Source organism: Chiloscyllium plagiosum, unplaced genomic scaffold (assembly GCF_037043375.1).
Source record: "Chiloscyllium plagiosum isolate Xiang-an unplaced genomic scaffold, Cpla_swu_hap1 HiC_scaffold_14, whole genome shotgun sequence".
Classification (NCBI taxonomy): Eukaryota; Metazoa; Chordata; class Chondrichthyes; order Orectolobiformes; family Hemiscylliidae; genus Chiloscyllium; species Chiloscyllium plagiosum.
The window spans coordinates 73,803,048-73,817,596 of NW_028270152.1; the positions used below are offsets into that span (position 1 = coordinate 73,803,048).

Here is a 14,549-nt window from a genome sequence, read left to right on the forward strand (position 1 = left end):
CTGATCCTGGCTCCAACACAATGAGATCCTCTGTCTGATCCCAGCTCTAACACAGTGAGACAATCTCTCTGATCCCACCTCCAACACAGAAACACAATCTCTCTGATACCAACTCTACCACAGTGACACCCTCCCTCTGATCCCAGCTCGAACACAGTGACACCCTCTCTCAGATCCCAGCTCTAACACAGTGAGACACTCGCGCTGATCCCAATTCTAACACAGTCAGAACCCTGTCTCTGATCCCAGCTCCACTACAGTGAGACACTCTCTCTTATCCAAGTTCCAACACGGTGAGACACTTTGTCTGATCCCAGTTCTAACACAGTGAGACACTCTCTCTGATCTCAGCTCCAACACAGTGACACCCTCTCTCTGATCCCAGCTCTAACACAGTGAGACACTCTCTCTGATCTCAGCTCCAACACAGTGACACCCTCTCTCTGATCCCAGCACTACCACAAGGAGACTTTCTCTCTGATCCCAGCTCGATGTCAGTGAGACCCACTCTCTGATCCTGGCTCCAACACAATGAGATCCTCTGTCTGACTCCAGCTCTAACACAGTCTGACCCACTCTCTGATCCTGGCTCCAACACAATGAGATCCTCTGTCTGATTCCAGCTCTAACACAGTGAGACCGTCTCTCTGATCGCAGCTCCAACACAGTGAGACACTCTCTCTGATCCCATTCCAACACAATGGCACGCTCTCTCTGATCCCAGTTTTAACACAGTGACACCCTCTCTCTGATCCCAGCTCTAACACAGTGAGACACTCTCTCTGATCCCAGCTCTAACACAGTGAGACACTCTCTCTGATCCCAGCTGTAACACACTGAGACACTCTATCTGATCCCAGCTCTAACACAGTGAGACACTCTCTCTGATCCCAGCTCTAACACAGTGAGACACTCTCGCTGATCCCAATTCTAACACAGTCAGACCTCTCTCTGATCCCAGCTCCATTACAGTGAGACACTCTCTCTGATCCCAGCTGTAACAAAGTGAGGCACTCTATCTGATCCCAGCTCTAACACAGTAAGACACTCTCACTGAATCCAGCTCCAACACAGTGACACCCTCTGTCTAATCCCAGTTCTAACACAGTGAGACACTCTCACCCACTTCCAACACAGTGAGACACTCTCTCTGATCCCACTTCTAACACAGTGAGACCGTATCTCTGATCCCAGCTCCAACACAGTAAGACCTTCTCTCTGATCCCAGCTCTAACACAGTGAGACCGTCTCTCTGATCACAGCTCCAACACAGTGAGACACTCTCTCTGATCCCAGCTCCAACACAGTGACACACTCTCTCTGATCCCGGTTTTAACACAGTGAGACCCTCTCTCTGACCCCAGTTCTAACACAGTGAGACCTTATCTCTGATCCCAGTTCTAACACAGTGAGACCCTCTCTATGATCCCAGCTCTAACACAGTGAAACCGTCTCTCTGATAGCAGCTCCAACACAGTGAGACACTCTCTCTGATCCCAGCTCTAACACAGTGAGACACTCTCTCTGATCCCAGCTCTAACACACTGAGACACTCTATCTGATCCCAGCTCTAACACAGTGAGACACTCTCTCTGATCCCAGTTTTAACACAGTGACACCCTCTCTCTGATCCCAATTCTAACACAGTCAGACCGTCTCTCTGATCCCAGCTCCATTACAGTGAGACACACTCTCTGATCCCAGCTGTAACAAAGTGAGACACTCTATCTGATCCCAGCTCTAACACAGTGAGACACTCTCTCTGATCCCAGCTCTAACACAGTGAGACACTCTCGCTGATCCCAATTCTAACACAGTCAGACCTCTCTCTGATCCCAGCTCCATTACAGTGAGACACTCTCTCTGATCCCAGCTGTTACAAAGTGAGACACTCTATCTGATCCCAGCTCTAACACAGTGAGACACTCTCTCTGATCCCAGCTCTAACACAGTGAGACACTCTCGCTGATCCCAATTCTAACACAGTCAGACCTCTCTCTGATCCCAGCTCCATTACAGTGAGACACTCTCTCTGATCCCAGCTGTAACAAAGTGAGGCACTCTATCTGATCCCAGCTCTAACACAGTAAGACACTCTCACTGAATCCAGCTTCAACACAGTGACACCCTCTGTCTAATCCCAGTTCTAACACAGTGAGACACTCTCACCCACTTCCAACACAGTGAGACACTCTCTCTGATCCCACTTCTAACACAGTGAGACCGTCTCTCTGATCCCAGCTCCAACACAGTGAGACACTCTCTCTGATCCCAGCTCCAACACAGTGACACACTCTCTCTGATCCCGGTTTTAACACAGTGAGACCCTCTCTCTGACCCCAGTTCTAACACAGTGAGACCTTATCTCTGATCCCAGCTCCAACACAGTAAGACCTTCTCTCTGATCCCAGCTCTAACACAGTGAGACCGTCTCTCTGATCACAGCTCCAACGCAGTGAGACACTCTCTCTGATCCCAGCTCCAACACAGTGACACACTCTCTCTGATCCCGGTTTTAACACAGTGAGACCCTCTCTCTGACCCCAGTTCTAACACAGTGAGACCTTATCTCTGATCCCAGTTCTAACACAGTGAGACCCTCTCTATGATCCCAGCTCTAACACAGTGAAACCGTCTCTCTAATAGCAGCTCCAACACAGTGAGACACTCTCTCTGATCCCAGCTCCAACACAGTGAGATACTCTCTCTGATCCCAGCTCGAACACAGTGACACACTCTCTCTGATCCCAGTTTTAAAACAGTGAGACCCTCTCTCTGATCCCCGCTCTAACACAGTGAGACACTCTCGCTGATCCCGGTTTTAACACAGTGAGAGCCTCTCTCTGATCCCAGCTCTAACACAGTGAGACACTCTCTCTTATCCCAATTCTAACACAGTCAGACCTCTCTCTGATCCCAGTACTACCACAAGGAGACTCTCTCTCTGATCCCAGCTCTAAGACAGTGAGACCCACTCTCTGATCCCAGCTCTAACACAGTGAGACCCGTTCTCTGAGCCCAGCTCCATTACAGTGAGAGACTCACTCTGATCCCAGCTCTAACACAGTGAGACACTCTCTCTGATCCCAGCTCTAACACAGTGAGACACTCTATATGATCCCAGCTCTAACACAGAGGCACTCTCTCTGATCCCAGCTCCAACACAGTGACACCCTCTCTCTGATCCCAGCACTACCACAATGAGACACTCTCGCTGATCACAGCTCTAACACAGTCAGACACTCTCTCTGATCCCAGCTCCATTACAGTGAGACACTTTCTCTGATCCCACCTGTAACACAGTGAGACATTTTCGCTGATCCCAACTCTAACACTGTCAGACCCTCTCTCTGATCCCAGCTCCATTACGTGAGACCCTCTCTCTGATCCCAGCTCTAACACAGAGAGACCAACTTTCTGATCCCAGCTCTAACACAATGAGACACTCTCTCTGATCCCACCTCCAACACAGAAACACCATCTCTCTGATCCCAACTTTACCACAGTGAGACCCTCTCTCTGATCCCAGCTCTAACACAGTGAGACCCTCTCTCTGATCCTGGCTCCAACACAATGAGATCCTCTGTCTGATCCCAGCTCTAACACAGTGAGACAATCTCTCTGATCCCACCTCCAACACAGAAACACAATCTCTCTGATACCAACTCTACCACAGTGACACCCTCCCTCTGATCCCAGCTCGAACACAGTGACACCCTCTCTCAGATCCCAGCTCTAACACAGTGAGACACTCTCTCTTATCCCAATTCTAACACAGTCAGACCTCTCTCTGATCCCAGTACTACCACAAGGAGACTCTCTCTCTGATCCCAGCTCGAACACAGTGACACCCTCTCTCAGATCCCAGCTCTAACACAGTGAGACTCTCTCTCTAATCCCAGCTCTAACACAGTGAGACCATCTCTCTGATCGCAGCTCCAACACAGTGAGACACTCTCTCCGATCCCAGCTCCAACACAGAGGCACACTCTCTCTGATCCCAGTTTTAACACAGTGCGATCCTCTCTCTGATCCCAGCTCTAACACAGTGAGACACTCTCGTTGATCCCAATTCTAACACAGTCAGACCTCTCGCTGATCCCAGCTCCATTACAGTGAGACACTCTATCTGATCCTAGCTCTAACACAGAGAGACACTCTGTCTGATCCCAGCTCTAACACAGTGAGACACTCTCTCTTATCCCAATTCTAACACAGTGACACCCTCTCTCTGATCTCAGCACTACCACAAGAAGACTCTCTCTCTGAACCCAGCTCTAAGACAGTGAGACCCACTCTCTGATCCCAGCTCTAACACAGTGAGACACTCTCTCTTATCCCAATTCTAACACAGTGACACCCTCTCTCTGATCTCAGCACTACCACAAGAAGACTCTCTCTCTGAACCCAGCTCTAAGGCAGTGAGACCCACTCTCTGATCCCAGCTCTAACATAGTGAGACACTTTATCTGATCCCAGCTCTAACACAGAGGCACTCTCTCTGATCCCAGCTCCGACACTGTGACACCCTCTCTCTGATCCCAGCACTACCACAGGGGGAGTCTCTCTCTGATCCCAGCTCGAACACAATGAGACACTCTCTCTGATCCCATCTCTAACACAATGAGACACTCTCTCTGATCCCAGCTCTAACACAGTGTGACACTCTATCAGTTCCCAGCTCTAACACAGAGGCACTCTCTCTGATCCCAGCTCCAACACAGTAAGATCCCATCTCTGAATCCAGTTCCAACACGGAGTGAGACCCTCTCTGATGCCAGCTTTAAAACAGTGAGACCCTCTCTCTGACGATGAGGAAGGCAGAGAGGAGACAGGTGCAAGTACAGGTAAACCACTTCAACCCCAGGGCATCAATGTGGATTTCAACAGCTTCCTCATTTCCCCTTCCCCCACCTCATCCTAGTTTGTAACCTCCAGCAACACTGTCCCCATGACTTGTCCGGACTTGTCCGACCTGCCCAGCTCCTTTTCCACCAATCCACTCCACCCTCTCCTCCCTGACCTATCACCTTCATCTCCTCCCCCACTGACCTATTGTACTCTATGCTACTCTATCCCCACCCCCACCCTCCTCTAGCTTATCTCTCCATGCTTCAGGCTCACTGCCTTTATTCCTGATGAAGGGCTTTTGCCCAAAACGTCGATTTCGAAGCTCCTCGGAAGCTTCCTGAATTGCTGTGCTCTTCCAGCACCACTGATCCAGAAGGTGCAAGTACCTGTCAGGAACAAATTGAATCTTTTGGAAACAGTAGGGACAGATGACACTGCCAGTCCGCAAGGCGGCCAGGTCTGTTAATCAAAAGTTGGCGTGGAGGCAGAGCGGAAGTGTCAGACATCGCACAGAGCCGTGGTAATAGGGGACTCCATAGTGAGAGGAATTATGTGGCAGCAGATGGGATTTAAGGATGGTGTGTTGCCTTCCTGGTGCCAGGGTTAAAGAATCACAGACAGAGTGCAAGGACAAAGGTGAAGACTCAGAGGTGATGGTACATGTCGGCACAAATGATGTCGGGAAGAAGAGGAGGAACATACTACAGCGGGACTTCAGAGAACTCGGAAGAAGGCTGAAAAGCAGGACGTCCAGCGTGGTTATCTCCGGTTTGCTTCCAGTTCCTCGGGCTGGTGAGGCCAGAAACAGGGAGATAATGGACTTGAACATGTGGCTGGGGAACTGGTGCAGGAAGCAAGGATTTAAATTCTTGGATCACTGAGGTATGTTTTGTGGTAAGGATAAATTATACAAGAGAGACGGTTTGCATCTTAATAGGTTAGGGACCAGCATTCTGCCAGGCAGGTTTGCTACTGCAACACAGCTACGTTTAAACTAAATAGTGGGGGGGAGGAGACAAACTGGATGTTTAAGAAGGAAATTGAAGGGAAAGTTAGAACAAGGGAAGTCAAGAAAGACAACTATATCAATGAGGCAGAAAACTCAAAAAGGGATCATGCTGTAAGGTTGAGTGAAATAGGAGTTGATGGGAAGGGTGAGGGCAGTAACAAATTAAAAATACTATATATGAATGCACGAAGCATTAGAAATAAGATGGATGAGCTTGAGGCTCTTTTGGAAATTGGCAGATACGATATTGTGGGGATAACTGAGACGTGGCTTCAAGTGGACAGGGCCTGGGAAATGAATATTCAAGGCTACACGTGCTATCGTAAGGACAGACTGACAGGCAGAGGGGGTGGGGTGGGGTGGCCATGTTGGTAAGGGATGATATTCAGTCCCTTGCACGGGGGACCTAGAATCAGGGGATGCAGAGTCAGTATGGATAGAGCTGAGAAATTCTAAGGGTAAAAAGACCCTCTTGGGAGTAGTCTGGATGTCGGATGTAAGTTGAATCAGGAGCTGAAATTGGCTTGTCACAAAGACGTTACTACAGTGTTATGGGGGATTTCAACATGCAAGTAAACTGGGAGAATCAGGATGGTATTGGACCTCAAGAAAGAGACTTTGTGGAGTGCCTCAGAGATGGATTCTTAGAACAGCTGGCACTGGAGCCGACCCGGGAGAAGGCAATTCTGGATCTGGTATTGTACAACGAACCAGAATTTATCAGGAACCTCGAAGTAAAGGAGCCATTGGGAAGTAGTGATCATAATACAATAAGCTTCAATCTGCAATTTGAGAGGGAGAGGGTACAATCGGAAGTGACAATATTTCTGTTGAATAAAGGGAACTATGGAGCTATGAGGGAGGAGCTGGCCAAAGTTCAATGGTGCAATACCTTAGCAGGGATGACCGTGGAGGAACAATGGCAGATATTTCTGGGTATAATGCAGAAGATGCAGGATCAGTTCATTCCAAAAAGGAAGAAAGATCCTAGGAGGAGGCATGGGTGGCTGTGGCTGATGAGGGAAGGTAAGAAACATATAAAGTTAAAAGAGAAAAAGTATAACATAGCAAAGATAAGTGGGAAAACGGAGGACTGGGAAGCTTTTAAAGAACAACAGAGGATTATTAAGAAGGAAATACGCAGAGAAAAAATGAGGTACGAAGGTAAACTGGCCAAAAATATAAAGGAGGATAATAAAAGCTTTTTAGGTATGTGAAAGGAAAAAAAATGATTAAGACTAAAATTGGGCCCTTGAAGACAGAAACAGGGGAATATATTACGGGGAACAAAGAAATGGCAGAAGAATTAAATTGGTACTTCAGATCTGTGTTCCCTGGGGAAGACACAAGCAATCTCCCTGAGGTAACAGTGGCTGAAGGACCTGAACTTAAGGGAATTTATATTTGCCAGGCATTGGTGTTGGAGAGACTGTTAGGTCTGAAGGTTGATAAGTCCCGGGCCTGATGGTCTACATCCCAAGGTACTGAAGGAGGTGGCTCGAGAAATTGTGGATGCGTTGGTGATTATTTTCCAGAGTTCAATAGACTCGGGATCAGTTCCTGCAGATTGGAGGGTGGCTAATGTTGTACCACTTTTTAAGAAAGGTGGGAGAGAGAAAGCAGGAAATTATAGACCAGTTAGTCTGACCTCAGTGGTGGGAAAGATGCTGGAGTCTATTATAAAGGATGAAATTACGACACATCTGCACAGTAGTAACAGGATAGGTCAGAGTCAGCATGGATTTATGAAGGGGAAATCATGCTTAACTAATCTTCTGGAATTTTTTGAGGATGTAATTCTGAAGATGGACGAGGGAGATCCAATAGATGTAGTGTACCTGGACTTTCAGAAAGCTTTTGATAAAGTCCCACATAGGAGGTTAGTGAGCAAAATTAGGGCACATGGTATTGGGGGCAAAGTACTAACTTGGATTGAAAGTTGGTTGGCTGACAGGAAACAAAGAGTAGTGATAAACGGCTCTATTTCGGAATGGCAGGCAGTGACCAGTGGGGTACCGCATGGATCAGTGCTGGGACCGCAGCTTTTTACAATATATATTAATGATATAGAAGATGGTATTAGTAATAACATTAGCAAATTTGCTGATGATACTAAGCTGGGTGGGAGGGTTAAATGTGAGGAGGATGTTAGGAGATTACAGGGTGACCTGGACAGGTTAGGTGAGTGGTCAGATGCATGGCAGATGCAGTTTAATGTGGATAAATGTGTGGTTATCCACTTTGGTGGCAAGAACAGGAAGGCAGATTACTACCTAACTGGAATCAATTTAGGTAAAGGGGCAGTACAGAGAGATCTGGGTGTTCTTGTACACCAGTCAATGAAGGAAAGCATGCAGGTACAGCAGGTAGTGAAGAAGGCTAATAGCATGCTGGCCTTCATAACAAGAGGAATTGAGTATAGAAGCTAAGAGGTTCTTCTGCAGCTGTACAGGGCCCTAATGAGAGCGCACCTGGAATATTGTGTGCAGTTCTGGTCTCCAAATTTGAGGAAAGACATTCTGGCTATTGAGGGAGTGCAGTGTAGGTTTACGAGGTCAATTCCTGGAATGGCGGAATTCCTTACGCTGAAAGACTGGAGCGACTGGGCTTGTATACCCTTGAGTTTAGAAGACTGAGAGGGGATCTGATTGAGACATATAAGATTATTAAAGGATTGGATACTCCAGAGGCAGGAAACATGTTTCCGCTGATGGGTGAGTGCCGAACCAGAGGACACAGCTTAAAAATACGGGGTAGATCATTTAGGACAAAGATGAGGAGAAACTTCTTCACCCAGAGAGTGGTAGCTGTGTGGAATGCTCTGCCCCAGAGGGCAGTGGAGGCCCAGTCTCTGGATTCATTTAAGAAAGAATTGGATAGAGCTCTCAAGGATAGTGGAATCAAGAGTTATGGAGATAAGGCAGGAACAGGATACTGATTAAGTATGATCAGCCATGATCATAATGAATGGTGGTGCAGGATCGAAGGACAGAATGGCCTACTCCTGCACCTATTGTCTATTGTCTATTGATCCCAGGTCTAACACAGTGAGACACTCTCTCCGATCCCAGCTCTAACTCAGTGAGACACTCTTTCCGATCCCAGCTCTAACACAGTGAGATCCTCTCTCTGATCCCAGCTCTAACACAGTGAGACATTCTCTCTGATCCCAGCTCTAACACAGTGAGACACTCTCTCTGATCCCAGCTCTAACACAGTGAGACACTCTCTCTGATCGCAGCTCTAACACAGTGAGACACTCTCTCTGACCTCATTTCCAACACAGTAAGACCCGCTCTCTGATCCCAGCTCTAACACAGTGAGACACTCTCTCTAATCCCAGCTCTAACACAGTGAGACCCTCTCTCTGATCCCAGCTCGAACACAGTGAGACCCTCTCTCCGATCCCAGCTCTAACACAGTGAGACCCTCTCTCTGATCCCAGCTCTAACACAGTGAGACCCTCTCTCTGATCCCAGCTCTAACACAGTGAGACACTCTCTCTGATCCCAGCTCTAACACAGTGAGACACTCTCTTTGATCCCAGCTCTAACACAGTGAGACACTCTCTTTGATCCCAGCTCTAACACAGTGAGACACTCTCTTTGATCCCAGCTCTAACACAGTGAGACACTCTCTCTGATTCCAGCTCTAACACAGTGAGACACTCTCTTTGATCCCAGCTCTAACACAGTGAGACACTCTCTCTGACCTCATTTCCAACACAGTAAGATCCGCTCTCTGATTGCAGTGTGTATTGATTTGGGGAATGCCTCCTCACTTATAGAACTCTGACTTCAAGCTGGAAGTGCACGTGTAATTATTTTGATGCTGTGCGTTGTTTGTCACTATTCATGTCTTTGTTCTTTAACCAAATAGAAATTTGAACTGCACATTACAGTGACACAGAACACAGAAGTTATTTGTAGTGGGATATTACGAATTATTGTGACTCCAGTCCATTATTGGACTCCGATATTCATGTGAGTACAACTAATGTTACTTTTGCCATTTCAGCTTCGAGTGAAATCTAAGATACGAAGGCGCGCGTTTCTGAATTGTTAATTAAAATGCAGTGATTCATTGCAGAGCCCTCCCATTGCCAGATTACATGAATGTTTGTCAGTGGGTTGTGTCCTGGCTTGGGGATGTTTTGTATTTGGTGGATTTACAATCCAATTACCAGTACAACTCCTCGTTTCGTTCTGAGGCGGAGATGACGGGGGAAACAAACACAAGTAGATCCTTCAGCCCATCAAACTAGCCCTACCATTCCTGGCTGATCTCCACTTTAACTATACTCCCTGCCTGTTCCTCTGTTCCTTGATTTTCAGACATTAGAAGTCTCTCCATTCCAGCTTTGAATATTCTAAATAATGGAGAATTTCAGACAGCCACAACTATCTGAGTGAAGAAATTGCTTCTCATCTCACTCCTAAATGATTGTCCACCCCCACCCCCCCTTATCCTGATAGTTTCCCAAGCCAGGAAACAAGCTTTCAGTGACAACCCCCTCAAGGCTCTTCAGAATCATGTTTCAATTTCATTGCCTTTTATTCATCTCATAAACTCCTGAACATATGGAAGTCAATTTACTCAGCTTCTCATCAGGAACAACCCTGTCATCCCAGGAACCCATCTAATGTGTCTCTGCTGCATTGCCTGCAAGACATTATCTCCTTCCACCAAAGTAGGGAACAAATCTACACCCAAACATGATCTCACCAAAGCCTTATACAATTATGGTAAGATGACCTTTTTCTTGCCTTACAATGAAGGCAACATTTCCCTTCCTTTATTAATTTCTTGCTGTACATGCTTGCTAACTTGCTTATTAATTGCAAAGTCATAAGACCCCATCACCGATCCTTGTGGCACTCCCGCAGGCACAGCCTCCCAGTATGAAAATCACACAATTATCTCAACACTCTGCCTCTTCAATGTTAACCAATTCACTGCTCATGCTAATATGTTTCTCCCAACTCGATGATTCATGTTGAATGCCTTTAGGAATCCAAGCACACTCCATCTACTGAGTTCCCTTTATCTAACCAACTCAGTACATTTATTGTATATTTGATGTGCATGATTTGACATAGTAAAACCATATTGATTTAGTTTAAGCACATGATTTGCTAAGTGCATTGTTAAGACATCATCAGAGTTGTTCCATTGATCCAGCCAGCTGTCTGTGTGCTCTTCTGACCCTCTGTGTGTATGTGTGTTCCTTTGTCTGTATGTGTGCACATGTTCCCTCTGTGTGTACCCTGTGTGTGTGCTCCCTCTGTCTGTGTGTGTGTTCCTTTGTCTGTATGTGTGCACCCTCTGTGTGTGTGTCTCCTCCTGTCTGTGTGTGTGTTCCTTTGTCTGTATGTGTGCACATGTTCCCTCTGTGTGTACCCTGTGTGTGTGCTCCCTCTGTTTGTCTGTGTGTTCCTTTGTCTGTATGTGTGCACATTTTCCTCTGTGTGTGTGTGCTCCCTCTGTCTGTGTGTATGTTCCTTTGTCTGTATGTGTGCATGTGTTCCCTCTGTGTGTACCCTGTGTGTGTGTTCCCTCTGTCTCTGTGTGTATGCGTGTGTACATGTTCCCTCTGTGTGTGTGTTCCTTTTTGTTCCTGTGTGTATGTGTTCTCTCTGTCTCTGTATGTTTTCCCTTTATCTGTGTGTGTGTGTGTATGTGTGTGTGTGTTCCCTCTGTCCCTCTGTGCGTGTTACCCCGTCTCTCTGTGTATATTCCCTCTATGTGTGTGCGTTCCTCCATCCCTCTGTGTGCATGTTTCCTCTGTCCCTTGGTCTGTGTGTTCCTTCTGTCCCTCTGTGTATGTGTTCCCCTTGTCCCTCTGTATGTTTTAAAGCAGAATGAACGTTTCGAGACTGGTGACTCTTCAATAGAACTGCTGATTGCTCAGAAAAGTTGATACAAATGCTGATCACAGGGTGGGGAGTGAGTGGATAGGTGGAAATAGAGCAAAGAGAGAACAACAGCCAGGTAGACAAAAAGAGATGGTTAATAGTGAAATAACTTCACACAGGCTGGTATCCCATCACCAAGTCACCCTTTATTTACATATGGAGAGTCCTTGACACTGACCCAACTTGCTCAGAGGCAGCTCTCAGAGTGAACAGAACCTCTGACACTCCACTTTTTATCTGTCAGCCAGGACTCCCTGATTAGGTCAGATTAACAGCCCCCCTCAGGGAACTCATTATACGGGGTCTAGCTGGCTGACTTCATTACAAGCACTACATCTCTCCCCCTCCGGGTCCGAGGATATAGGCCGGTTATTTTTTATGTAGCTTCTCTTGGGGAGTTTTAGCACCGAGTCAGGTTCATCCAACTATGCCTCTGATATGGACGGCGCCCAATGCACAGTAGCTCGCCTCTTGTGTCCGGACCATCTCAGAAGTAATTCATTCTCTTCTTCAGGCAGCAAAGGCTTTGAGGCAGCAACATCAGCTGTGTCCATCTCAGAATCGAAGGTATCGACGGAGGGGGAGAAGCTTGGGGTTCTGGCATAGTTGCAAAGGCATTCAGGGAGTTGGGCACATATTCTGGTTGGATAAATGAAGCTGCAGCATTATTTGGCGAAATGTAACAGTTGTTCATCTACATGTGAGCTCAGTGAGGTTTGTTGCTGGCATCAGTCCACCATCAATTCCTTGCCAGGAAACATAGGTGAGTGGTTGACATTTGTTTGCCTAGCAACCCAAATGTACACTCACTCCCTGCCCTTTCAAGTGTCCATTTCCCATTGTAATCATGTCACTAAAAAGGATTAATGACATCCTCAGAAGTGGATTCCATCAAGTGGAGAAACCTGGCACTTATTACTCCTCCACTCTGACTCTTACAATCATAGATTCATACAGTAGAGGCCTTTTGGCTCACCAGGTCTGCTCTCATACAAACATCACTGGAAATCTACACTCGTTCCACTCACTCGCACTAAACTCATAGCCTTAAAAGTTGTGAAGGGCTCTTCCCCGAAACGTCGATTCTCCTGCTCCTCGGATGCTGCCTGACCAGGTGTGCTTTTCCAGCACCACACCCTTGGCCTTAAATATAATGATATTTCAAGTTCTCAACCAAGTACTTTATAAAGATTCTGCCATAACTATCCTCCCAAGTCCCCAGATTCACCATCTGGGTGAAAAATGTTTTCCTTAAATGCCCTCTAAACCTTAATGCCTTTCACCTTAAAACTATGCTGTTTTATTATTGACCTTTCAACTAAGAGGAACAGCTGCAACATGACCTCCCTGCTTTATAATCTGTGCCACGGTTGATTGAGGCAAGTATGCCTTTCAAACGACCCTATTAACCTGCCCTGCTGCCTTTGGGGATCTGTGGACAAGAACCCCATTCCGCTGAAATTCCTAGTGGCCTGCCATCCATTGAGTATTCCCTTGTCTCGTCACTTTTTCCACAATGTTTCAACTCACACTGAACGGGGTTAAATTCCATCTGCTACTGATCTGCCCATCTAACCAATCTGTTTATTTCCTCATGTAATCTAAGGCCTTTTCCTCATTGTTAACCACTGGCCAATCTTCTTTTTAACATTAGATTAGATTCCCTACAGTGTGGAAACAGGTCCTTCGGCCCAACCAGTCCACACCGACCCTCCATAAGAGTAACCCACCCAGACTCATTTCCCTCTGACTAATGCACCTAACACTATGGGCAATTTAGCATTGGCCAATTCACCTGACCTACACATCTTTGGATTGTGGGAGGAAACCAGAGCAACCAGAGGAAACCCCATGCAAACACAGGGAGAACGTGCAAATTCCCCCAGACAGTTGCCCGAGGCTGTAATCAAACCTGGGACCCTGGTGCTGTGAGGCAGCAGTGCTAACCACTGAGCCACCGTGTCATCCACAAATTTACTTATCATTCCACCCCTGACACCCCCAACATCTCATCTGTATCATTTATATCTCACCATCAATCATGCACCCAGCACTGATCCCTGTGGTGCACCACTGCACACCAGTGTCCATTCACATAAAACAGCCACCTACCACCACCCTCTTTCTCCTGCTGCTAAACCAATTCTGGATTCAACTTACCAAGTTACCCTGGATCCCATGTGCTTTTATCTTCTTTGTCAGTCTCCCATGTGGGATCTTGTCAGAGGCCTTGCTGAAATCCATATAAACTACAACAACTGTGACATACCTGGTCACCTTTTCAAAAAATTCAAATAGATTTGTTAGGCATGACCTCCCTCTGACAAAGCCATGCCAACTACCCCAGATCAAACCTTGCCTCTCCAAGTAGATTTTAATTCTCTTATTCAGAATATTTTCCCTACCACCAATATGAAACTCACTGGTCTATCTCTACCATCCTTCTTAAGAAATAGAATCACATTAGCTGTCCTCCAGTCCTCTGGCACCTCATCTGTGGCCAGAGAACCATTAAAAATTTGCACCAGAGCACCTTTAGTTTTCTCCCTCATCTCCCACAGCAGCCTGGGATACAACTCATCCAGAAATGGAATTTGTCCACTTTTAAACTTGCCAAAATCTCCAACAGCTCCCCACTCCCTATATCAATCTGCTCAGGAACCTCACAGTCTTTCTTCCCAAGTTCTGTATCTACATCCTCCTCCCGTACAGTGAAGAATCTTGGTCCTAGGAAGCGCGATCAGGGTAATGTCAGTAATTAAAACCAGCCTTTG

The 14,549-nt window shown here is 46.7% G+C and overlaps 1 protein-coding gene across 1 annotated transcript in view; it reads left to right on the forward strand.

Moving 5' to 3' along the window:
• The window catches only part of LOC122559137 (cadherin-related family member 4-like), a 327,985-nt gene that overhangs the window by 265,921 nt on the left and 47,515 nt on the right, over positions 1–14,549 (forward strand). The window contains exon 7 of the mRNA XM_087993996.1: positions 9,740–9,843. Within this exon, the coding sequence (XP_087850122.1) occupies positions 9,740–9,843 (104 nt within the window). The remainder of the gene's footprint in view (positions 1–9,739; positions 9,844–14,549) is intronic.